Consider the following 23,926-nt stretch of genomic DNA (forward strand, 5'->3'; position numbering starts at 1 on the left):
GAATGTGAGTATAGGTCAGACAGCCATCACTTTTGAAACCAGGGTAAAAAAGAGAAAAATATAGCGATTGGCCAGGAGCAAGCAATGAATCAATATAAACATCCATTCAGTTTCCAGGTCTGTTCAGCTGCGGTTTTAAAAAATTATAACCCTTTTGACAGGGGTGGGTTCTTCCCAGTTCGGACCGATTTGTTCAAACCAGCAGCAACCCACTGATGATGTCACAATGACATCACCAACTTGGGCTTTTTTTTTTCTTCTGAGCATGCACAGAAGGCGAATTTCCAGCACTGTGCATGCTGTCGCCATCTTTTTTTTAAAAAAAAAAATTCTGGATTTTTTGGCACTGCGCAGGCGCGCACCCACGCAGCTTGGGGGGGAAGTGGAATGACACCAGGGTAAGTAGGAACCCAGCCATGACTTTTGAATGATTCAGAATCTCCTTGAACAGTATGCCTGCTGAAGAAAATAAAATGAGCTTCCTGGTTTTTATTTAAAACAGATCTTGGAAGATAATAAGGAGATATATAGTAAGAGAAAGAGAGAAAGTAAGAAAAGAACCCCAGGGGGAATCAAACGATGAACACATACAATCCTATAGTTAATGCCAGATATCTTACTTAACTAGAAAAGCTTTTCTTAACTTGCTGTTTTCTTAGATATTGAGACGGCAATTGCATTAATATTCAGCCACCGTGGACTTTGCTTAAGCTGATTTGACTGCCTGCCATTCTAAGAGCAGGTTGCGGAAAGCTAAAATAAGATGTGCCAGCATTGTAGTGAACATTAAAAAAAAGAGAGAGAGAATTAGGACAAATGGACAAAGGCAATAGCATAATTCCAGAAGTCTCCTAAGTCGCTGCCTGGTATTGTATAAGAGATTAAAAGATAAGAAGACAAGAATAAATTAAAGCCATGATTAGCCTAGTTTATATAAGAAGTAAATAATAGAACTGTTCCTGGCTTCTGTTATGGCAAGCTGCAGACAATGGACTACAACACAGAGCACATCCCAATTGCAGTCACAAAATTAGCACATCATAGAAGCTGATAAGATAAAAACCGCTCTCCTTATGTACTTCTAAATGAGAGAAAATCACGGTGTTTTATAAAAGAAGGTCACTGAATTCCGCCCTCGCAATTAAAGAGAGGCATACCCTACGATTGTGAGGATGAACCTATGGCAAGCATGCTACAGGCTGCACGTGGAGCCATATCTGAAGACACGCGAGGCATTGCCCTATGCCAGCTGACTTTTGGCCTTCTGGAGAGCAGGAGGAGGCCGGTTTTTTGTCCTCCCCAGACTTCAGTAAAGCCTCCGGAGCACGTGGATGTCAAAAAAAACGGGCCCAATGGGCCTACTGGAAGTCTTCACGCACCTTTTTGGCACCCGAGCAAAAAAAGGTTCACCATCAATGGCCTAGGATGAATATTACAGCCTGGTTTTATCAGGCTGTTAAGTTTGAAAAAGGAGTAGAATGTCGTAGGAGTAAGGCGTTCTCTGAACACTATACAGATGAGAAGCTATGGTCCAAAAGTAGACTGCAAAGTAGGCACCACTTATTAATACGCAGTGTGGCTGCCATGCTTAAACTCATCAACAGATTTGTTTGGAACAGTAGAGAAGGATAGAGTGGGGTAAAGGCTGTAAAGAAAATATATATTTTTGATCCATAACTGTTGAGGCATTACCCTATTAGCTCCAGGTTTTCATGATGGCTGAGAAGGAAAAAGAAAAAAGCCATTTCCCAAAACGTAGGTCTAACCCCACGATAGATGCTCTAACGATTGTTATTAGTGCAAAGTTCCTTACAGTCTGCTCTATGAAACTGAATACTAGTAGCAATATAATAAATAAATAGATGGTTCATATACCAGAAATGTTTCAGGCTACCCTGTGCAAAAGTTTGCTGTTACTATTATTAAAGCAGAGGTTTTACTGTAAATTCTCCTTTTCTCTCCCATTAGAGGTCAGTTTCAAGTTTCACTTTGGTGCAATTGGAGGAGGAGACCATAACAAAGAGTCCTTTCAGCGTCCCAGAGGAATTTAGTGCTAATTTATCCATTTAAAATGGGATCATCTGTTCCTTGGAAACAACAGTGGAAGCGGAAAAAAATAAAGGGAGAAAAAGAGATGTGGGAAAGAAAAAGGTGGTAAAAATAATTTGTAGGACGATAACAGAAGAACTCGGAAACATTTTGGCTGCATTTTGATGACAGGTGAAGCCAAGAGTTTGTGCTAATGGGCGAATTAGGAATTCATGGGCATTCATTGTAAAAATCAATCACAGTCACATGTAGGTGGTAAATTATATGTGTTGCACAATCAGTGTTGACTGAGCTGAAGGGAAAGATGAAAACTCCACAGTAATACTCGTAGTATAGAAAAACATCTCTTGTCTTTTTAAGTAAAGTTGATTGACTTGAACTAATGGCCAAGATATGCTTCAACCTCCCAGTTCCTGTCTCACCAAGTATAAAAGTGCAGTTTTTCCCCCTCTTACAGGAGCTTGGAAGCACCTCCTCCGTTTGCTTTGTTCCTATCAATGCTGAAGAAGCATCTCCCAATTACTGATTTTTAATGGAATTATAAGCACTAAATACTATGGTCTCTAGAGTAGCCTCCCTCAGCTTTCCAAATGTGAAGTCCACCATATTTAGAGAACACCGCAGTGGAAAGGGTTGGCCCTAAAGTGGAACAACTTGCAATCTTTCTGATGTTGGATACCTAACTCCTGTCACTTCTTATAACTGAGTGCGTGGATAGACCCACTGGTGGGCTGCTAAGGTGGAACAGTGGTATGTGCTTGCCCCCGTGGCTCTGAGTGCTAGCGGAGTCCAGCGCAATTCTGCTACTGCCTCTGGGCAGGGAGCGAAATTGCGTGCGGACACGCAGGGGTGCCATGGGCGAACACACGTCACTGTTCCACCTTAGCAGCCCACCTCTGGATAGACCTCATGGTGGTTGAAGTTTAATTAGAACAGGAGAGCAATGAAGATTGTGGTCTAGATCAGTGTTTCCCAACCTTGGCCACTTGAAGATATCTGGACTTCAACTCCCGGAATTCTGGCTGGGGAATTCCGGGAGTTAAAGTCCAGATATCTTCAAGTGGCCAAGGTTGGGAAACAATGGTCTAGATTCTCATTCCGTCACAAGGGTGAAGGCAAAAAACCCCACTTCCTGCAACCGCAGTGAAGTAACACTAAGAAAAACCTGGTGTTTCACTATCTTCAGTTCCTCCCTAGTGGTTCTTTTGCTATTGCTACATATTTGCTTGAACATAGCCACATGACTCTTGAAATATTTTTCTCTGTTCTCCTCCGACATGACAAATCTTTCTCACAATATAAGGCATATTGTATCGTCTCTGGCTCAGTTTAATTTTACAACAGAGCAAGTAACAGCATCGATAGAAGGAAAGTTTAACATAATTTATCATTGAACTCCATCCTGATGCTGATCACAAGATAAAAAGTAGCACAGGTCTCTTCTGGGTAAAAAGACAGATTTTAAGCAATCTCTTTTGTACTTATCATAAAACAATTTCTTTTTATTATTTTGTTGGCAAAGGAGCCACCCTTGAAGTGCAAACCAAAAACCCCTACTCCTCTCTGCTCAAATCCTCTTTGAATCCTGAAATTTTGCTATTGGAACAGAGTCTGCGTTTTGATATTCACCACATTGAAAGAAAAGTTGGAGGATGAACTGGCACAGGCAGAAGGTGCAAAAGACAAATCACATACAACGTGGCCTGCAGTCTCTAGAATGGTAGAACCTCAGTTACGGTAAAGGCAGAAAAGAGTGTGAAATGTTGGGTGGATCAAACAAGGAAAAAGGCTGCATGCCAGAATAACACATTCTGATAAAGAAACTCATTGCTTCATATATTTTCCTAGCAGCTAGTAAAATGTAAACCTTGATCTGTTTTTCATCCTGACTCAGGGCCATAGGCGCATAAGTGATGGGGTGGGGATGGGGGGTCGGCACTGATATATTTGATTGAAAGCTGCAAAAGGCTGGGGGTGGGGGGGCATAGAAATGCTTGGCATCCAGATTATAATTATTGGCTTCTCATTTAATTTCCATCAGATAGACACCCTCTGCCTTTGCAAACCAAATGGTTGGCATTGGTATAGCAACAATACTATCTTGTCCTCAAAATGATGGCATCATAGAGCCAAGTACCTTTGCACTTCTTCTGTTTCAGAAGTAGAAAGACGGGCACTGGAGCTCTGGACCTCCTGTCCTTTCCTCTGAAGCATTAGACACACCCTGTTTTAGTTGAAAAATGTAAACATCACGTCGCGTTGCCGAAGAAGAGGGAAGTGTAACAGTGACAGCTATATTCTTTTCAAAACTGGGGGCTACGGGTTGTGCTGACCTCTTATTCTTTATAATTAAAGGCTAGCCATCCCAAACACACCCAAAACCGGACGGCTTTTCAACCTCCGTACCCTGCCAGTTTGTAAAGTTTCCCTGAATGTCCATGATCATGAGATGGAAAGCAGAATTCTTTGGTGCTGCTAGGCTCCCAGTTTGTGTGTGCTCCCATCTTTGTATCCTCATCTCACAGACGCATGTGGCAAATTATAAAGATCCCAGATGAGCTCCATGTCCATTTTCACTGACAAAAATCTCCCTTAGTGGCCACATGTTAGGAAAGCAGAACAGCCGTCGATGCCAAAGTACTTAGGGTTTTTTTAAATAATGGAACTGAATGTTATCCTTAGCTATACTACAAAGGCTGTAGGGGTTTTGGCACATTCATGCCTTCACACATCCACTGCATGCTCTCCAGATCCCATGCTTCCTGCATCAGGTTTTTCTTCAATCCTACACAAAGCTAGTTCCTGGGGACAGGAATGTCCCTAGTTATTAACATAACTAGGAGTCCCTTTCCGCACACACACACACATACCCTAAGTCTCTTGTCTGCAGTGGGACTGTCAGGTTAGAGAAAATGTACAAATCCCAGCAGAATGGGGCAGGGGGGGGGGAACTAAAGACACAGTCTGACTTTCCCTTTCCCCCCCCCCAAAGATCCTGTTTCCTCATGCAAGCCCCCTCCCCTCACCCTGTTCCCTTTGCCTTCTGATAGGGATTTTCCAACAAGTAACCAAACCGTTGATAATTCTTCAAAAGGTATTTGGGGGCATACATTTGTTCTTTGGGGTCTGCAGGTGGATACTCCTGGGTGGTACCATCAAACCACCCACCAGTCCGAATTAACTCCCGGATATAGTTCAGGTCTCGCTTGTCCTCATAGTCACCCCAACGGGGAAAGTCCCCGTTCTGAGCCGAAACCAGTTTAAAATAAATCCCTTCTGGTGTGAAACACCAAGAGCAATGCCAGCCAGCAAAGTGGAGCGGGCTGCCCAGCGACCACTGTACTAGGATGTGGCCTGTGCTGTTTTCGTACTGCCGGAAGCCTGGCATGGTATAATATTCTCTCCGGCGTAGGCGAATTCCGTCGGTGGCGTAAACAGCCTGGAGCATTCCAACCGTACAACCAGAAACCACCTCTAGAGTGCCAGGTTGCTTCCAGAAAAATCCATAGAGAGATTTGCGCATGTGGAAGGCAAAAGGCTCCGTCCAACCGTCATAGAGTTTGAGGAAAAGCACGCCGTCGCGGGCCGGGATTTCATCCGCGTCGTCGATAATGAAAACGTCGTCCGGACGCAGATTGCGGAAGCGAGAGATGCCGTCTCGAGTTAGGAAAGTACGCAGGTAATCATCAGCGATCCAGCCATCCTGGCGGCCACCCGGGGGGAAGTGATCCAGGAAGACATAGAGCACCTTGTGGCGGATGTAATCGAAGGAGCCGTTGAGTAGCATCTCGCGGAACTTGAGAGGGCGTGGCTCGCCATAGGCTGTGAAGTTCGATTCGCAAACCACAAAGGCATCCACCACATCTCCCAGCTCGTGAAAACGCACATCCAAGAGGTCAAATTCGTGATTCACATTGATGGCGTTGATGACTCTCCTGGGCACCTCCCGTGGTGTCAGACGGTCTTTTGTGGGGAGATTTGAATACTGAACCACAGTGGGGACACCACAGCTGGGTCCATGCCAGCCTGTCAGGCACATGCACTCCACCCATTTACGTCGTTTTGTCCCACTGGCACTCAAAGGTTTGCGGCCTGTGCGCCCGGTTAGAACTCCCTCTATCTTCTCCTCCGGGCGTCCTGCTAGTGGCTTTTCCAATATCTTAGTCCCTGGCTTGAAGCAGACCCCGCCAGCTTTGGTGCGTACAAAGTATTCTGCGGTGTCTTCAGGTAGCACCAACTCAGCTTTGTGCAGCTCCTCACCAGCTTTGCTTGGGGAGAGAGGCTGAAGCAGTGGCGAGTGAGAATACAATGGTGTACGGAGAATTTCTGGAACCCCGGAGTCAGGGCTAGCCTGAGGTGTGACCGGTACATTGTTCCAAAATAAGTTAGACACGAGGTTAGGGCTAAGCGATGCCAGCTCCCTGGGGAATGTGACATAGGAGAGGGCCTTCAAGAAATGGAGGAAGGAGATGAGGCAGAGACCAGCCATGCACAGAGTCAAAAAGAGCTTGTGGCGTCTCATCTTCATCCTGCGATGGAGAGAAAGGGAAGAGAGGGGACATTTAGTCATTTTTTTCCCACACTAGCTTGCAAGAATACTTAAACACTTTCAAATTTCTCTCCCCCCCCCCATAATCAATCATTGACATAGGACACTAGCAACAGTGCTTTATAAAGATTACATAAATAATACAGTACAAGAAAATGAAAACAGTGCTACGTATATAAAAATGATTTTACCAGATATGGGATAGAGGCATAATAAGCTATTTGAAAAAGACCAATGTTAATATAGGAAATGTACGCAAATATATGGAATCTACAAAACAGGATAAAACCAATGCACAAATAATTCTGCCATTCTATTAATCCTATTGTGACTTCAGTCACTGACCCTTTGTGTTTTAGGCAAAGCTGTGGTTGCAGATTGACCAGTAGGTCTTCTCAAGTTGTAGTATTCTTACATAGAGCTTTGTATTAATTCTGGCTTTCATATAATTTGTTTTCTAAATGTCCACTGCATTAGGAGTTTCGCCCTGAATGACGACCTAAAAGCACTAAACAAAATGAACTAAGCATTTAAATTATATATCTGTTACCATTTTGACATTTATGGGTACAGTCCATAAAATCATATGCTGCAACGTCCTGCCTGTCAGTGACTACTTCAGCTTCAACTACACCAACACATGAGCACACAACAGATTCAAACTTAATGTAAACTGCTCCAAACTCGACTGCAAAAAGTACGACTTTAGTAATAGAGTGGTCGAAGCATGGAACTCACTACCTGATTTTGTAGTGTCATCCCCTAACGCCCAAACTTTACCCTGAGACTCTCCACTGTTGACCTCTCCAGATTCCTAAGAGGTCAGTAAGGGGAGTGCATAAGTGCACCAGAGGGCCTCCCGTCCCCTGTCCAAATGTCTCCTTATGTTTTTCTTGCATCATGGATATGAACTCCACTTTTCTAATCCATTTTCATGTATATTGATATGTTATTTCTACTCATTATGTACTATACAAAACAAACAAACAAATAAATAAAACCATATAAAAACCACTTTAAGTCATGCAAAAATGGCAATCTTCATTTAAGTGATTAATTTGCATTTGTATTTATTAGATTTGTATTAATGTTAGTAATGCCATCCTAAAATTTTACATCTTGGCTTTCCTTCAGCCTAAAAGTCCTTACACGAGGTCTCTAGCTATTCTCCACCACGGGAACCCTGGGACAATGGTTGGAGAGAATGATTAGCTCATCAGGTTTCCTGCACAGTTTTCTTATTCCCAAAAGGAAGAAAATTTTAGAGATTGCAAGGAAGTCATTGTCTTTTATGGACACTATAAGTTAGGGGCGGATTGCCATTACCGCCACTACTGGTGTGCTGCGTGCGCAGCTTCAGTTGTCTTGCTTGTGTGCATATCTCCAGTGGGTTTTTGCTACTGCGCTTGCAAATCTCATGAGGGGACACACGCCTGTGTGAGATTTTGGTGATTTTTCTTGTTTCCGCGCCTGCAAAGGAACAAAAAATTGCCAAAACCTTGAGCATGCGCATCCCCACATGAGATTTATGCGCACAAAGCAAAAAATATGAAAAATTGAAAAGAAAAGATGGCGGCACCCATAGGACTCCCCCTGGAGCAGTTGCGTGCAAATTGCGCAGTCTTGCGGCCACTACCGGTATGTAGTCTGCTACCGCATCGGTAGCAACCCACTACTGCTATGAGTATGTGAATTTTAGTCCAACCCTAGGTTAGATATTATTTTTTAATTTAGTTGCTAGGTATGCCCATGTTACACCAACACTCCACAGTCTGCATTGGTTGCCGATCAGTTTCCGGTCACAATTCAAAGTGTTGGTTATGACCTATAAAGTCCTTCATGGCACCGGACCAGAATATTTACGAGACCGCCTTCTGCTGCACAAATCCCAGAGGCCGGTTAGGTCTCCATATCCCGTCGACTAAACAATGTTGGCTGGCGGGACCCAGGGGAAGAGCCTTCTCTGTGGCGGCCCCGACTCTCTGGAAACAGCTCCCTCCAGAGATTAGGACTGCCCCCACCCTCCTTGCCTTTCGTAAACTTCTTAAAACCCACCTCTGCCGTCAGGAATGGGGGAACTGAGACATCTCCCCTTGCCTATGCAATTTTATGTATGGTATGTTTGTATGTATGCTTTTTTATATAATGGGGGTTTTAGGTTTATTAATGTAAAATTGTTATTTTAGACTTTAGTATTAGATTTGCTATTATATATTGTTTTATCACTGCTGTGAGCCGCCCCGAGTCTGCGGAGAGGGGCGGCATACAAATCTAATAAATAATAAATCTAATAAATAATAATAATATTAATGCAGGGTTGAGAAGCCAGTGGCCCACAAGGTATTTTCATATGTAAAGCTCTGAATTCTGTATTTTTGATTCTGCTATAGTTTCACAATATTAGGGGCAGTGAAGGGCTACCAATGTTTTTACTACGACACTGGGCATGGCTTATGCAGGACGCCCTGCATTTTCTTTCAACATCTTTCAGTGCAAATTGGGTGCTCTGGGATGCAGCTCTGTTTTCGCTACCTCACTGCGTTCCCCCCACCGCGTCCGGGCAATAGGGGTATGGATTCCCTCCTACTGAACGAATTTGTTTAGTTTAAATAGAATGCTATTTGGGATTCCCCCCATTTTCTGTCTGCACGCAGCTTAATATATTTAAAAGAAGCCAAAATGAAAGTTTAAACTATGGGGGAAGATATCGGAAGAGAAATGAAGAAGTAATGCAGAAGAAAATATAAGTATAATCTTGTGGTTGTTAAAGACTTTTTGTCTGTCTTCAAGATGGCAAGAAAAATTCACAGAAATGCAGATGTTCCCATAAATGGCTATTTACAGGACTCTAAGCTAGGGGCAAGTTGAAAAGACAAGTCATACTGATATATATCACTTAGAAGGGAGGAGGGGTGGGGAAAAGAATTTCTAAGGCTATGGAGATTCTCAGTCATTCAGGTCATGATTGTCCTGAAGGGGCCTTTTCAACAGGCAAATGGACTTTCTGGGTTTTGGGTGTTTTTCTTTGAAGAAGCTTCTTGGATGAGAAGCAAATGTCTTCAAAGGGGGGGGGAAAACCCAGCAAGTATAAGTTGCCTTTTGAAAAAGCTCCTTTTGAGATTTAATTTCTATGTTCCATTATGCAGCTAAGACAGACTGAACCCTCAAAAATGGTTCAGATAAGTAGAAAATTCCCAAATTCAAATTATTATTCAATAAAAAGATTGAAATTGTAATATTTTTATTCAGCTATTATATTTCTTACAAGAAATTCCATTCCGGAGGTAATGTCATCTAGATCAGCAAGAAAGCACATTACAGTGGTACCTCTACTTAAGAACTTTTCTAGATAAGAACCGGGTGTTCAATATTTTTTTGCATTTTCTACTTAAGAACCCAAGCCCGGAAAAATTTTCCCAAGAAATTTGAGAGTGGCACAAAGGCCCAGCCAGTTTCCTGCCATTCCTCCTTTAATCCTGGCCATCTTGGTGGCGCTTAAGGAGGCTTTGGCAGGCCAGAGCAAACGGAGCGGGTTTTTTTCTCTGGGTGCTTGGAGAGGGAATAAACCACTTCGCTGCGGTGACTCCCATACACCCGGCGAGAGGTTGCCTCCTGGAGGGTCTGGGCACGGAAAGGCTTTGCCTCGCTTCACCACAGCCAGATCAACTTGGCTTCTGTTGTGGTTAGCTCTGGCCCAGCTCCTGCCCCAAGGAATGTGCAGGTGGATGTGGGGGAAACATCCACATGCCGCAGGCCTGTTTTGCTCCCGATGGAATCTGCCGACAAAGCCTCCTCTGACCAAGGAAGCGTGAGTGACAGGGAAGAGGGGAGTTTGGCAGACAGCCCAGGAGGAGATCAGTCATCTGTATCATCCCTGGATTCCGAACAAGAATTAATGACACATCCACGCATGCATAGAGTGATGCATAGGAGACAACAACTGAAGGATTATTACAAGAGAAAATGAGGCCACCTGTGGTTGGGTGGGGCTGCTGTAATTAGTGCTACAGATAAAAGTGCAGCTTGGTGTTTTAGCCTCATGGCAATTTATCTGATTCATTGTTTCATCAAGATCGTGGTTTTTGTGCTGTTCAAGATTGTGTGTGGACTCTCTGGACTTTAGAACTGGACTCAATTTCCCAGTTATTGGGTGAGCAATTGGAGTGCATTTAACCTCTGCCTTGTGTGTACCAGAAAATCCCTTTGACATTTAAAAAGGGAGCTGTTTCTGTTTTTCTGTTTATAAAAACTTTTGTGTTTTCCTTTTATCGTTTGGTGTGTGTCTTCCTGGACTAATTACCCTGTAATTACGGGCGGTTGAAACATGCCGGCGGAACAGCTTCAGCCAAACTGAGGAGTCACCACAATGAAGGAAAGGCGCCGGCAAAAAGCAATCAAACAAGAGGAGAGGGGAGCCCTTCAGCATGGGAAGGAAGAGGAAGCAGGTAGCAGCAGCAGACGCCTTTTGGTCAAAGAGTGGGAGGTTCCCCTCCTCTCGCCCACCTGGGTTTCTCTCTCTAGCACAGTGTATGGGAGGCAGCCTCGCACCGGGTGTATGGGAGGCGTGTGCTCCTCCTCGCCGTCTCAAAGTCCCTCTTTTTTAAGCCTTAAAGTTTTGGACTTTTTTGATTCCCCTCACCTTCTTCCTTCAGCAGCAACTGTCCTCCTCCTCTTCTTCCTTCTCCTCCCCCCCACCCAAATTCCGAGCTTTTATTTCTTTCCTAATGGGTTTGCACCCATTATTTGCTTTTACATTGATTCTTACGGAAAAAAATGCTTCTTCTTACAAACTTTTCTACTTAAGAACCTGGTCACGGAACAAATTAAGTTCCTAAGTAGAGGTACCACTGTACTGTATTTCTTCGATACAGAAGACTTTAAGCTGCTGTCATTTTATTTCTCCCTCTTTTAATGCATTTTATAGCAATTTAAGAACTGACATCACCACTACTGTATGTATTTTTCCAGATTCTCACATCTGTCTTTTATCGAGCGGAAAAATGGAAAGCAAAGTAATACATTGTGATAAAATTCATACTGTCAAAAAATGATTTTTAAAAAAAATCAAGAAAATGGTGATGACAACTTTTTCTATTTTCTGATGTGCAATTTTGCCTCAAGAGATGAATGGACCAGCCCATTACTGTACTCTAAAAAATGGAAGTGCAACATTTTAGAATTAATCATTGCTAAAATTAATTATTACTAATGGGCTGACTGACAAAAAAAGATGCATTGAATTTCATCTTATTCTATACTGCATCTTCTAAAACTTCACTATCCCCCACAAATGCAGTTACACCAATAGTAGTGATGGGCGAACCGAACCCGCACAATTCGGGTCCGTACTGAATTTTGCGGTGTTCAGTATGCCGAACACGAAATTTCCTGAAACTTCAGGCAAAGTTCGGGGTCGCATTCGGCGTTCGGAGCTTTGACGTCACCGGCAGGTTGCTAAGGACGCCAAGGTGATCCCTTCCTGGATTCCTTAGCAACCTGACGGTGACGTCAAGGCTTCGCCCCCAGAATCTCTTCGTGGGAGGGATTCCCCAGCTCCTTCAAAGGGAGGTCTTCACGTAAAAATAAACATTGTTATCTAATAAATAATAATAATAATAATAGTTATCATCATCATAATCTTTTGATATCATATAATTCAATACTTGGAATCAGAGGTGGGATTCAGTAAGCTCTGATCAGTTCTGGAGAACTTGTAGCAGAAACTTTGAGTAGTTCGGAGAACAGGTAAATACCACCTCTGACTGGCCCAGCCCCCATCTATTCTCTGCTTCCTGAATCCCAGCTGATTGGGAGGAAATGGGGATTTTGCAGTAACCTTTCCCTGGAGTGGGGAGGGAATGGAGATTTTACAGCATCCTTCCCCTGCCACTCCCATCAAGCCATGGCTACCAAGCCACACTACACCCGCCAGGCCACGCCATGCCCACAGAAAAAAAAAATTGAATCCCACCACTGCTTGGAATATACATTGGAGATCATCTCCCAGAATTCTGTCCGTTGAAGTCCACAAGTCTTAAAGTTGCCGACCCCTGGATCTAGTTGAACTACTTGCTCATTAAAGCATCTACAATTAGAATCCAACTAAAGCAGGATAAATAGTCCATCTTTAGCTGCAACTCCCATATTGCCTCCAAAGGTGCCACATATTTATTTTTCCAGGCTTCTACCAAATTAAAGTACATTCAATTCGATTTGAACTTAAAATAAATTAAATCAAATTTAGCTTGTTCTCATTGCTGTTTAGAACCCAGCTTTTAATTTTTATTTATTTATTTATTAAAATTCTATGCCCTCCCCCCATCTCACTGATACAATGACTCTGGGCAATATAATAAACAATAATAAACCATATAATAAAACGTTTAAGAAATGTACTTTTTTTCATGGAAAAAAAGCATGAAAAACTTTTCATGGTTAAAAATTAAAGCAATTAAAACAATTGTGTTGGGTTGGGTTGGGTTAGATACTTTATTTGGCCAGGAATGACTGAAACTACAAGGAAGTTGTATCCAGTACAGAAATACTCAGTTTATCCACAAAACAATAGAGAGAATAACCGTAAAAACATACCAATAAAGAGGAGGAAGTAAAGAAGATATTATCAGCAATAATATTTAGATTTATATACCATTTCACAGTGCTTTACAGCCCTCTCTAAGCAGTTTACAGAGTCAGTTTATTGTCCCCAACAATCTGGATTTTATTGACCTTGGAAGGATGGAAGGCTGAGTCAACCTTGAGCCTGGTGAGATTCGATCTGCCAAACTGCTGGCAGCTGGTGATCAGCAGAAGTAGCCTGCAGTACTGCATTCTGACCACTGCGCCACCACAGCTCTGTAATAGAAAGGATAAATCATACTACACCACCCTGTACGGGTTAATATAAACACACATTATATAGAATGGTGAGAATTGTCAAGGGGGGAAAACTACCACTTGTCTAGTTGTTTTGGCATGCAGTGCCCTATAGCGCCATCCCGAGGGAAGGAGTTGAAACAGTTTATGAATGATGTGAGAGATCCGCAGATATATTCTTAGCTCTCATATATACAATGATACCTTGTCTTACAAACTTAATTGGTTCTGGGACGAGGTTCTTAAGGTGAAAAGTTTGTAAGACGAAATCATGTTTCCCATAGGAATCAAAGGAAAAGCGATTAATGCGTGCAAGCCCAAAATTCACCCCTTTTGCCATACGAAGCACCTGTTTTTGCACTGCTGGGATTCCCCCAGGCTCCCCTCCATGGGAAACCCCACCTCCGGACTTCCGTTTCCAGCGAAGCGCCCGTTTTTGCACTGCTGGGTTTCCCCTGCAGCATCACAAAAACACGGAAGTCTGGAGGTGGGGTTTCCCATGGAGGGGAGCCTCAGGGGAATCCCAGCAGCGCAAAAACGGGTGCTTCGCTGGCAACGGAAGTCCGGAGGCAGGGCATCCCAGTGGCGGCGGTGGGTTTGTAAGGTGAAAATAGTTTGTAAGAAGAGGCAAAAAAATCTTAAACCCCGGGTTTGTATCTCGAAAAGTTTGTATGACGAGGCGTTTGTAAGATGAGGTATCACTGAATATATATATAGGATTTCTGCAGAAAGCAAGCTAGTTGCTGTATATTGTTTTTGTCATTGTTGTGAGCCGCCCCGAGTCTACGGAGAGGGGCGGCATACAAATCTAATAAATTATTATTATTATTATTATTTATTAATTATTATTACTATTCTTTCTGCAACCTTGACTGTCTATTGAAGTCTGCATCTGTCCTATTTGATTGCTGTACTATTTGATTATTTTACTGAAAGAGTAGTAGATGCTTGGAACAAACTTCCAGCAGATGTGGTTGATAAATGTGAATTTAAACATGCCTGGGATAAACATATATCCATCCTAAGATAAAATACAGGAAATAGTCTAAGGGTGGACTAGATGGACCATGAGATTTTTTTTCTGCCGTCAATCTTCTGTGTTTCTAAGTTTCCATGTACCAAACTAGACAGTTATAGAAGTACAAATAATGGGCTCAACATTTAATGAAACTGATCTACGACAACTGATGGGATGATGGGGCAAGGTAAGACGATATACGGCTAGTAGAATCCAAGGCCAAGGTACAAGGAATAAATTGGAATCACTTTATAATATGTAAATAGATATTTTGCTCTTGAGTTAAAATGGTATATATAAGAAACACCCCCAATTTGGTGGTGGGGTGTGAATGTTTGTCTGGTGGTGGGCACCAATCACAGAGCACTTGTTGTATGTTGTATATGGTTCATATTTTATAAAATCAATTAAAAAATTAATTAAAAAAAAACAAAAACAAATAATGGACTTAATAATTTCTCCGTAAAACTATATCGGCAGTTCCAGGGGGAGTCAGAACTTCCTAAGTTGACTCAGGGAGAACATGATTTTCTTGTGCCATTTTAATCATGGTTCTAATATTAATCATCCCACTTCGATTGGCCTGCATCCGCCCCATGCCAGTAGAAAAGGCATGCTATCGGTCCTATTGGCCCAATTATTCCAGTTGGCAGGGTCCAGCAGAAATGCCTTCTCTGCCCCCTGGAACAAAGTGAGGTCAGCCTCAACTCTCCTGATCTCTCATAAGAGCCTGAAGACCTGGCACTGCCAGTAGGGGAGCATCACAATGGAGGTGGTTGATCAATTACCCGATCCCATCTTCTCCATTCCGCCCATATCTTAACTGCATTAGAGCAGGGCTCTCCAACCTTGGCATCTTTAAGACTTGTGGACTTCAACTCCCAGAATTCCTCAGCCAGCTGCTGAGGAATTCTGGGAGTTGAAGTCCAGGCGTCAAAAAATTGCCAAGGTTGGAGAACCCTGCATTAGAGTGTTTCTTTCTTTCTTTCTTTCTTTCTTTCTTTCTTTCTTTCTTTCTTTCTTTCTTTCTTCCTTCCTCTCTTTCTCTTCCTTCCTTCCTTCCTTCCTTTTCTATGGTAAGAGTTCACATGTAGTAATTGAGCACAGAGACAAAAAAAATCCGGAAGAAAATACACAAATGGTTACAGGAAATAACACATGCAACAATAGAATTTACTCCTGAACTGTTCTTATTGGGAATTTTCAAAAAGGAATATAGTAAGGGGGAAAAGTAGTACTTGATACTACACATAATAACAGCAGCTAGGATCATCTTTGCCCAATTTTGGAAAAATACTGAGATACCTCCAGAAAAAGCAATAATAAATAAGATATAGATCTTCTTGCTCCGAAATGGATAAACTCACATTGGAATTAAGAGGTCAAAAGGAATCAGATTAGATTACTATGAAAAGTGGGAACAATGGTACAAATGGATTGAATTAAGAAAAGCAAATAGGAAAATTATAGGTAATAGTCAGAATTAGCAGCAATGTAAACTGTAAATATGTAAATAAAAAGATATAAAAATTATGTAAACGTAAACAGGAATATATATTGATTATCGAGTTAAATAAATAATTTTTGAATGAAAGTTATTGTGATGAAATATAGAGACATGACTGTTTGTTTATTTTTCTTTCTTTATTATGAACCAATGCAGAATTACTAAAAGTATAATTATGTCATTGTTTTTAAAGAAAATGTTCTTAAAAACCGATAAAGTTTACTAAAAAGAAAAGATGCGAAGCCAATAAATTTTATACACAAACAAATATTAAGCATCCATTTGAAACCCTGAGAGATTATAGAACACTAAAACGTGAATGACTCTACTGCTGATACTGTGCTTCAAATATAGTAAGAGGAAAAATAGTAAAATAGAAGAGCTCCTCCTAAAACCTACTCTCATCTCTACAGTTTTAAGCATCCCAGCTGCAGCTTGTTACAGCTGCACCAGTTATTCAACCTCCCATCTATAAGCAGATTCATCTCAAATAAGGCTCACTATCATTGTATGATCTGCAAATTTCAGAACTTTACCCTTGGGTTCCCTTGAGGTGCACTCATTTTTATAGAGAAAGAGAAATGCAACAGAGAGAGCACACAGCCCCAGGGGCACCCGTGCTAATTGCTGGTTATTAGATGTAATTTTCCCTAGCGTCACCTGTTGCTTCCTATCTCTCAAAAGGTGATTATATACCTACAAGTATGGATAGGCAGATTGAGCTGGATCTGTTTAGTTTAGAATGAGGAATTTCTGGAATGATAGTATGGGACACTGAGCTGAAGTCCACAAAAAGGACCTACTGTACTTTTCAGTGTATAAGATGCACCTTTTTCGTCCCTAAAAGAGGCTATTAATTAGGGTGAATGTTATACAGTGATACCTTGTCTTACAAACTTAATTGGTTCTGGGACAAAGTTCTTAAGGTGAAAAGTTTGTAAGATGAAACAATGTTTCCCATAGGAATCAATGGAAAAGCGATTAATGCGTGCAAGCCCAAAATTCACCCCTTTTGCCAGCCGAAGCGCCCGTTCTTGCGCTGCTGGGATTTCCCCAAGGCTCCCCTCCATGGGAAACCCCACCTCCGGACTTCTGTTGCCAGTGAAGTGCTCGTTTTTGCGATGCTGAGATTCCCCTGCTGGGATTCCCCTGCAGGATCACAAGAGCACGGAAGTCCGGAGGTGGTGTTTCACATGGAGGGGAGCCTCAGGGGAATCCCAGCAGTGCAAAAACGGGTGCTTCACTGGCAACGGAAGTCGGCGCTTCACTGGCGGTGGTGGGTTTGTAAGGTGAAAATGGTTTGTAAGAAGAGGCAAAAAAATCTTAAACCCTGGGTTTGTATCTCGAAAAGTTTCTATGATGAGGCATTTGTAAGATGAGGTATCACTGTACTCTGAATGTAGCTTTATTCTCTCTCTCTCCCAGCCCTAACTAGGTGCTAACGATCTTCCCAGCTCTTACCTTGCAGGCTCTTTCACTGTCTCTCTCTGTGAAGAATGTTTTCCTAGCCCTAAGTCTTTGCAAGTTTTTTTTCATTACTCTAACTTGCTCTGAGTATGTTTCTTTCCAGCCCTAACCAGGTGCTAACAATGTTCCCAGCTTTTACCAGCTTGAAAGCTCTTTCATTGTTACTCTCTGCCAAGAATGTATTCCAAAGCCTATCTTTGTAGAGTTTTTTTCATTGCTTTACTTGCTCCAGATGTTTCTTTCCAATCCTAATCACATGCTATTAATGTAACCAAGCTCTTTCATTGTTACTGTCTGCAAAGAAGAATGTTTTACAAGCTCTAAGTCTTTGCAGGGTTTTTTCCATTGCTCTACTTGCTCAGACTGTTTCTTTCCAGATGTTCCCAGCTCTTATTGGCTTGCAAGCGCCTTCATTATTAGTCTCTCAGAATAATTTTTAAGCCCTTAACCAGCGGATAAAATAATGTGCTGAAGCTGACCAGACTAAGGATGCTAGCCAGATGAATACCTGGTAAGCAGATTCTTTTCTCTATCTGTCTGGAGGACAGAAGGAAAAGGGGGGACATGATCAAAACATTTAAATATGTTAAAGGGTTAAATAAGGTTCAGGAGGGAAGTGTTTTTAATAGGAAAGTGAACACAAGAACAAGGGGACACAATCTGAAGTTAGTTGGGGGAAAGATCAAAAGCAACATGAGAAAATATGATTTGACTGAAAGAGTAGTAGAGCCTTGGAACAAACCTCCAGCAGACCTGGTTGGTAAATCCACAGTAACTGAATTTAAACATGCCTGGGATAAACATATATCCATCCTAAGATAAAATACAAAAAATAATATAAGGGCAGACTAGGTGGATCATGAGGTCTTTTTCTGCCATCAGTCTTCTATGTTTCTAAGTTTTCATTCCCCAAAACTAAGGTGCATCTTATACTCTGAAAAATATGATATGCATAGGTCCCCGGAGATTCAAGATATTGCAAGATGTAATGCAATGTTATATTGACTGCTTCATCTGCCAATTTATTTGCTCAGTAAGCAAACTGCAAGGGATCTAACAGCAGATCCATGATGAATTTCAGGCGGGCCAGCACTAACCTCTCAAAGGTCTTCATCACTACAGATGTCAGAGCAACTGGCTTGTAGCCATTCAGATCCCTGATGGACTTCTTAGGACTCAGGATGATGGTAGAACATTTAAAGCAAGGAGGGACATAACACATCTCCAGTGTTTTATTAAAAATCTGGGAGAAGACGGGGCCAAGTGTTGAAAGAATTGTTAAAACAATGAAGCTTTCAACCTAAATGCATAGAATGGCCAAATATCCCTTAACTATAGAATTTACGAATTATGATTTTCCAGCCTCTGCTTAAATATCTCAGAAAACCTATCATTTTCCAAAACAGACTGCAACATTATCACAACTGTTAAAATAAATAATTTCCCTGGAATTTTAGATTCTTCGTTCTTATCTCTCTTTGAATAATAAAGAAGTTTGCTCCACTTCCTGCATGATAGCTCTTCATTGCGAGAACGGAGATTATGGCTTCTCTGCATTAAGTTGTTTCTTAACTTTGATAACTTTAAGATGCATGGACTTCAACTACCAGCATTTCCCAGACAGCCATGTTATCAGAAAATTCTGAGAACTGAAGTCCATGCATCTTAAAAGTTGCCAGAGTTGAGAAAAACTATTCTACATGAATGCGCGGCTGCTGATTAATCCCCGCCCCGGATTTGTGGCAGGGCCAGGGAGACACAGCTCCCAGCGTAGCCGCCATGTTGGAAGGCCGGGATCTCGCGAGATTTCTCGAGATCCCGGACATTTTGGGTCATTGGCCCAGGCCGATGATGTTGTCGGGGGGCGGAGCCTGCCAGCCCTATAAAAGAGACTGTGCAGGCTTGGGGCCTCCTTTTCACCCCGACGACGAGCAGGTGAACACCCGTCCGCACTCCCTATCTTTCAGTGTGCTACCGTGGGTCGCCCTTAGGGGGCCGAATAGGAATTTTTGGCGGTCTCGGTACTTTCTGCGACCGTTTTTTTGCCTATTCCACACTGTGGTGATGGATGGTTAGGGGGTGCTTCGCTCCATGATTAGTTTAATTGGCTTACCTTTGGTCATTTGGGTTGGCAGGTTAGGGGCGGAAATTGGGTGGTGTTTAGCAACTGCGTGTTCTCCGTTGGGCATCTTTGGGGATGATTGGCAGACTCTCTCCAAGGGCTCATGGTACCTTTAGTTCGATCTGAGCAATTGGGGGGAACCTGCCCTTGGGTCTCGCCCATTTCTATCCCTTGCAGGGGGTTAGACGGCGAGACCTCCCACATGCAGGTGCATGGCTGGGATCCAGGTGAGGGCGTGGCCCTTCACCTGGATCAGCATGGAGCTATGCCCATAAGTTGCCCCAGACGTTTTTCTGATGTCATTTTCCACTCCGGAAGTAATTGTTTGACCCTGCGGGTCCTTGTTAGGTTTAATTAAATTTATGCTAATTTAATTAATAAATTATGCTAATTTAATTAAATCCAGCTCTGTGTCCATGTCGTTACTCCGCCTCTGCTGCAAATAGCTCCATCTGTTTCAAGTTTTCTTCAAAAGACAAGTGTCTCTTCTACTTGGTATATTTAAATATTGTATCTTCCTATTCATGAATAGATGCCAAAATGTGAAACAGGAAGTCCCAAGTTGGAGGTCATCCCTGAAAAAAAAAAATCTACTGGTACCTAAATCCTCTTTTTACTATACCTCTCTGTTCCTTTCTTTCAAATAACTTCACTTCTGCCACATCCAAATTTAGCTTCAGGCCCTGCCTTTTGTTTTTAAATTTCTCATCTCTCAACCCTGATTTTCTCAATCAAGCCACCCACTCCTTCAAATATTTGTTTTGCAATTCAATATCCATTCAGTATTGTTCGACCAAACCACCTCATGGTACTTCTTTCATATTGGCCACTCATTTTTGTATTCAATCCATATTTCTTCAACAGTGTGACTATATTTTATGTGTATGTTTTTGGTTAGATTTTGTTCCATTTTAGTTTTTTTAATTGTAGCTTTAAGAAGAAAAAGTCTTCCATTTTTACTTATGGCCATCTTAAGTTTTAGAAAAGAACAAGCCTATCTTTCCCCCCTGTTCCTCTACCCTTGAATTCTATTTTATTTTATTTTATACAAATATAGCATCGTATTGTAGTATGTTTTAACATAATATAAGTATAAAGTAGAGATAGAAAAGGTAAAAAAGACATTAGGACATTCTCCTCCATGCTTTTTCATTATTATTCTAATTATTTATTATTATTATTTATTAGATTTGTATGCCGCCCCTCTCCAAAGACTCGGGGCAGCTCACAACAGTAATAAAAACAATATAGTAGTGGAACAAATCTAATATTAATGCATCCTCAGCACCCCTGAATCCTACCCCTAAATGAAGAGAGTAAATCTCTTTAGAGATTAGAGACTAGAATCTCTTTAAATCTCTAATATTGCTTTCCCTGATCATAAATATTCTTCGCTTTACATTCTTCTGTTGTGTTGCGAAGAATTCAAAGATAGATGAAGATCATTGCAAGAGTGGGAAAAAAGCCAAAGGCCTTATTTTATTAGTGGAAAAATAAATAAATAATAATAATAATAATAATAACAATAATAATAATAATAATAATAATAATAATAATAATTTATTAGATTTGTATGCCGCCCATCTCCGAGGACTTGGAGCGGCTCACAGCAACAATAAAATACAATAGAATACAAATCCAATATAAATTATATTAAAAACCCGTATTGTTAAAAACTAGCAATTCTAAAACAATCATACCAATCTCAAGTGTTTAAGTCAGAAAAGGTGAAGGGGGGGGGAATCAATCCCCCTCATGCTTGGCGGCATAGATGGGTCTTCAACATCTTGCGGAAGGCAAGGAGGGTGGGGGCAATTCGAATCTCCGGGGGGAGTTGATTCCAGAGGGCCGGGGCCGCCACAGAGAAGGCCCCGCCAGAAGACATTGTTTAGTTGAAGGCCAACTCTGTGGGACCTAATTGGCTGCTGGGATTCATACAGCAGAAGGCGGTCCTGTAGGCCAAGAAGCCAAAAGAAGCAAAATAATCAACTTATCCTAACTTATTCTATACTTATTTCACACAGCACCCTTTTATAATTCTCTGTTCTCTATGACCTAATCCAGCTAATACACGTGCACAGTTCTACATGATGCTGTAACTCATAAACATGCCAACATATCTTAGATAACGCTGCAGGTATAATAATAGGAGTTTACAGGAAACCTGTGAGAAAGCTAGGCAAAAGAATGCACCTAATGGTACCAGCTAGCACGCTCAACCCTTTGAAGATATCACCGTTCCTGAGAACATGGACTTTCCCTGAACTTTCCCAAGCCTACCCAGAAATCTTTAAGTGCAAAGCCTGAGCAAAACACATGCTAGCCTAATGTGAACCAAGCACCCATGTGCGGTTTCAGACGATATCTGGGGCGTGCCCATCAATATGACCTTTGACCTATACAAGGAGTCCTACATTCTTCCATTTTACGTTGCTTGTTGTGGGTCTACAACTGTTAATTATGAATGATATCTAGTGCTATTTTTGAATACTGTTAATAGCCGAACCTCCTGATCACTAAAGCTCATCAAGATGTTCCCCCATGTTTTTATTTCTATGATTTCCTCTCCTTGTGACTTTATGTTTACAAGCTTTGGGGCCATGCTCTGATTTTCTCAGGCGGCTCCCACAACAACACAAGAGCACACAACAGATTTAAACTTAATATTAACCGCTCCAAACTTGACTGTAAAAAATATGACTTCAGTAACCGAGTTGTCAAAACGTGGAACTCATTACCGGACTCCATAGTGTCATCCCCAAACCCCCAACACTTTACCCTTAGATTATCTATGGTTGACCTATCCAGATTCCTAAGAGGTCAGTAAGGGGCGAGTACAAGTGCACTAGAGTGCCTTCCGTCCCCTGTCCTATTGCTTTCCTATATCTCCTATACCTTTCTTCTATTCCTATATCTCTTCTTCTATTCTTTCATTGATATGTTCTATTACTATATCTTCTTTTCTATTATTTCTTAGATATATTTTACTATGAGTATCTCCTCTATAACCTTCATCATGTATTTTACTATGTGTATATAGATATATACCCACTAAAACCCTCATTGTGTATTGGACTGAATGAATGAATGAATGAATGAATGAATGAATGAATGAATAAATAAATAAATAATATTTCAAACTACAGATGGGAAAGAGGAACTTCACTTTAATAGTGTATCTTTCCTTCCAGCAATCAACCATCAACTCTCCCTTTGCTAATACCACTCCAGCTGCCAAGTTAGTGTGTAAATGAAGAGGCACATTGCATATTACAGCATGACCTTCCATTTTGCATCCTAGTTCATTGCATTCAATCATTGGGAAATTAAACAGTTTGAATTGTTTCTGTTCTTGAACACTCCTTGCTTTTATACAATTTCGAGCAAATCAAGATCTGCAAACATTCCTAAGGGACAGATATAAATCTAATTGCTGGGGACAACTGATTTTGGCCTGCAGTCCCATTTTTGGGTGCTTTAAAGTTCTCCAAGACCGTATTGTGAATTACAGTAGTCCCTCGCTATATCACGCTTCACCCACCATGGCTTCACTTCATCGCGGGTTTTGAAGTCAGCGTTGGCACAGATACAGGACAAGCCAACCAGCTCGCGGCTGGGCGAATGATGAGCGGGGCGGGGACTGAGCTCCGGCGGAGGCCCGTCCCCTCGTTCAACCCGCCTCGCCAGTGCCGAGAAGGCAGTCTTTGGAGGCGCGCTTAGTGGTTGGCGGCGGCGGCGGTGTGCTTGGGGTTGTAGAAAGAGCTGGGAAGGAAGAGAAATTCCCCATCGCAGATTTCACCTATCCCGGCCAGGTCTGGAACGTAACACCAGCGATAGGTGAGGGACTACTGTACATCATTAGGAGTTTGTCAGTTTTCTTGCTTGTTTTAATGCGCCTATTAATCTTAGAACAGTCACTTTAAAAAAGCATTTTAAAAGGTGGAAAAATGCAGCCCTGTCCCCATTACTAACACACATCACATGCCTTATGTGATTATTGGTGTCAGCCCTTCAAGGTAGACCAGGTTCAGGAAACAGACTGCACAAGGAGTACTGGAACTATTTTTTGTACAGTATAACAACATAATATCATAAGTCAATTTCCCTACATCTGGGTCAGTGGTAGGTTGCTTCTAGTTCAGCGAACCAGTAGCGGTGGCAGGAGGCTCCGCCCACCCACCCAGGATGCTTCTGCACATGTGCAGCAGCTTTGTGTGTGCGCACAAACCAGTAGCGACGGGATATATGACCCACTACTGACCTGGATATACCGCCTCTTATACAAAGCCAAATCAAAGCGAAGTTACCTGAGATTCTTTTCATTCCTTCTTCCTTTCT

The 23,926-nt window shown here is 41.9% G+C and overlaps 1 protein-coding gene across 7 annotated transcripts in view; it reads right to left on the bottom strand.

The window, feature by feature from the left end:
- Positions 1–3,369: 3,369 nt before the first annotated feature.
- MGAT3 (beta-1,4-mannosyl-glycoprotein 4-beta-N-acetylglucosaminyltransferase) overlaps positions 3,370–23,926 on the bottom strand; it is a 106,005-nt gene continuing 85,448 nt past the window's right edge. For 4 of the 7 annotated variants that reach the window (XM_070756133.1, XM_070756132.1, XM_070756131.1 and 1 more), the window contains exon 2: positions 3,370–6,578. In XM_070756133.1, coding sequence (XP_070612234.1) covers positions 5,072–6,577 — 1,506 coding nt within the window. In that variant the 5' untranslated portion in view covers position 6,578 and the 3' untranslated portion in view covers positions 3,370–5,071. Of the gene's footprint in view, positions 6,579–13,247; positions 13,270–13,327; positions 13,454–23,926 lie in introns of those variants that run through there. The other 3 variants (XM_070756135.1, XM_070756134.1, XM_070756138.1) reach the window with 2 other exon arrangements.

Source organism: Erythrolamprus reginae, chromosome 6 (assembly GCF_031021105.1).
Source record: "Erythrolamprus reginae isolate rEryReg1 chromosome 6, rEryReg1.hap1, whole genome shotgun sequence".
Lineage (NCBI taxonomy): Eukaryota > Metazoa > Chordata > Lepidosauria > Squamata > Dipsadidae > Erythrolamprus > Erythrolamprus reginae.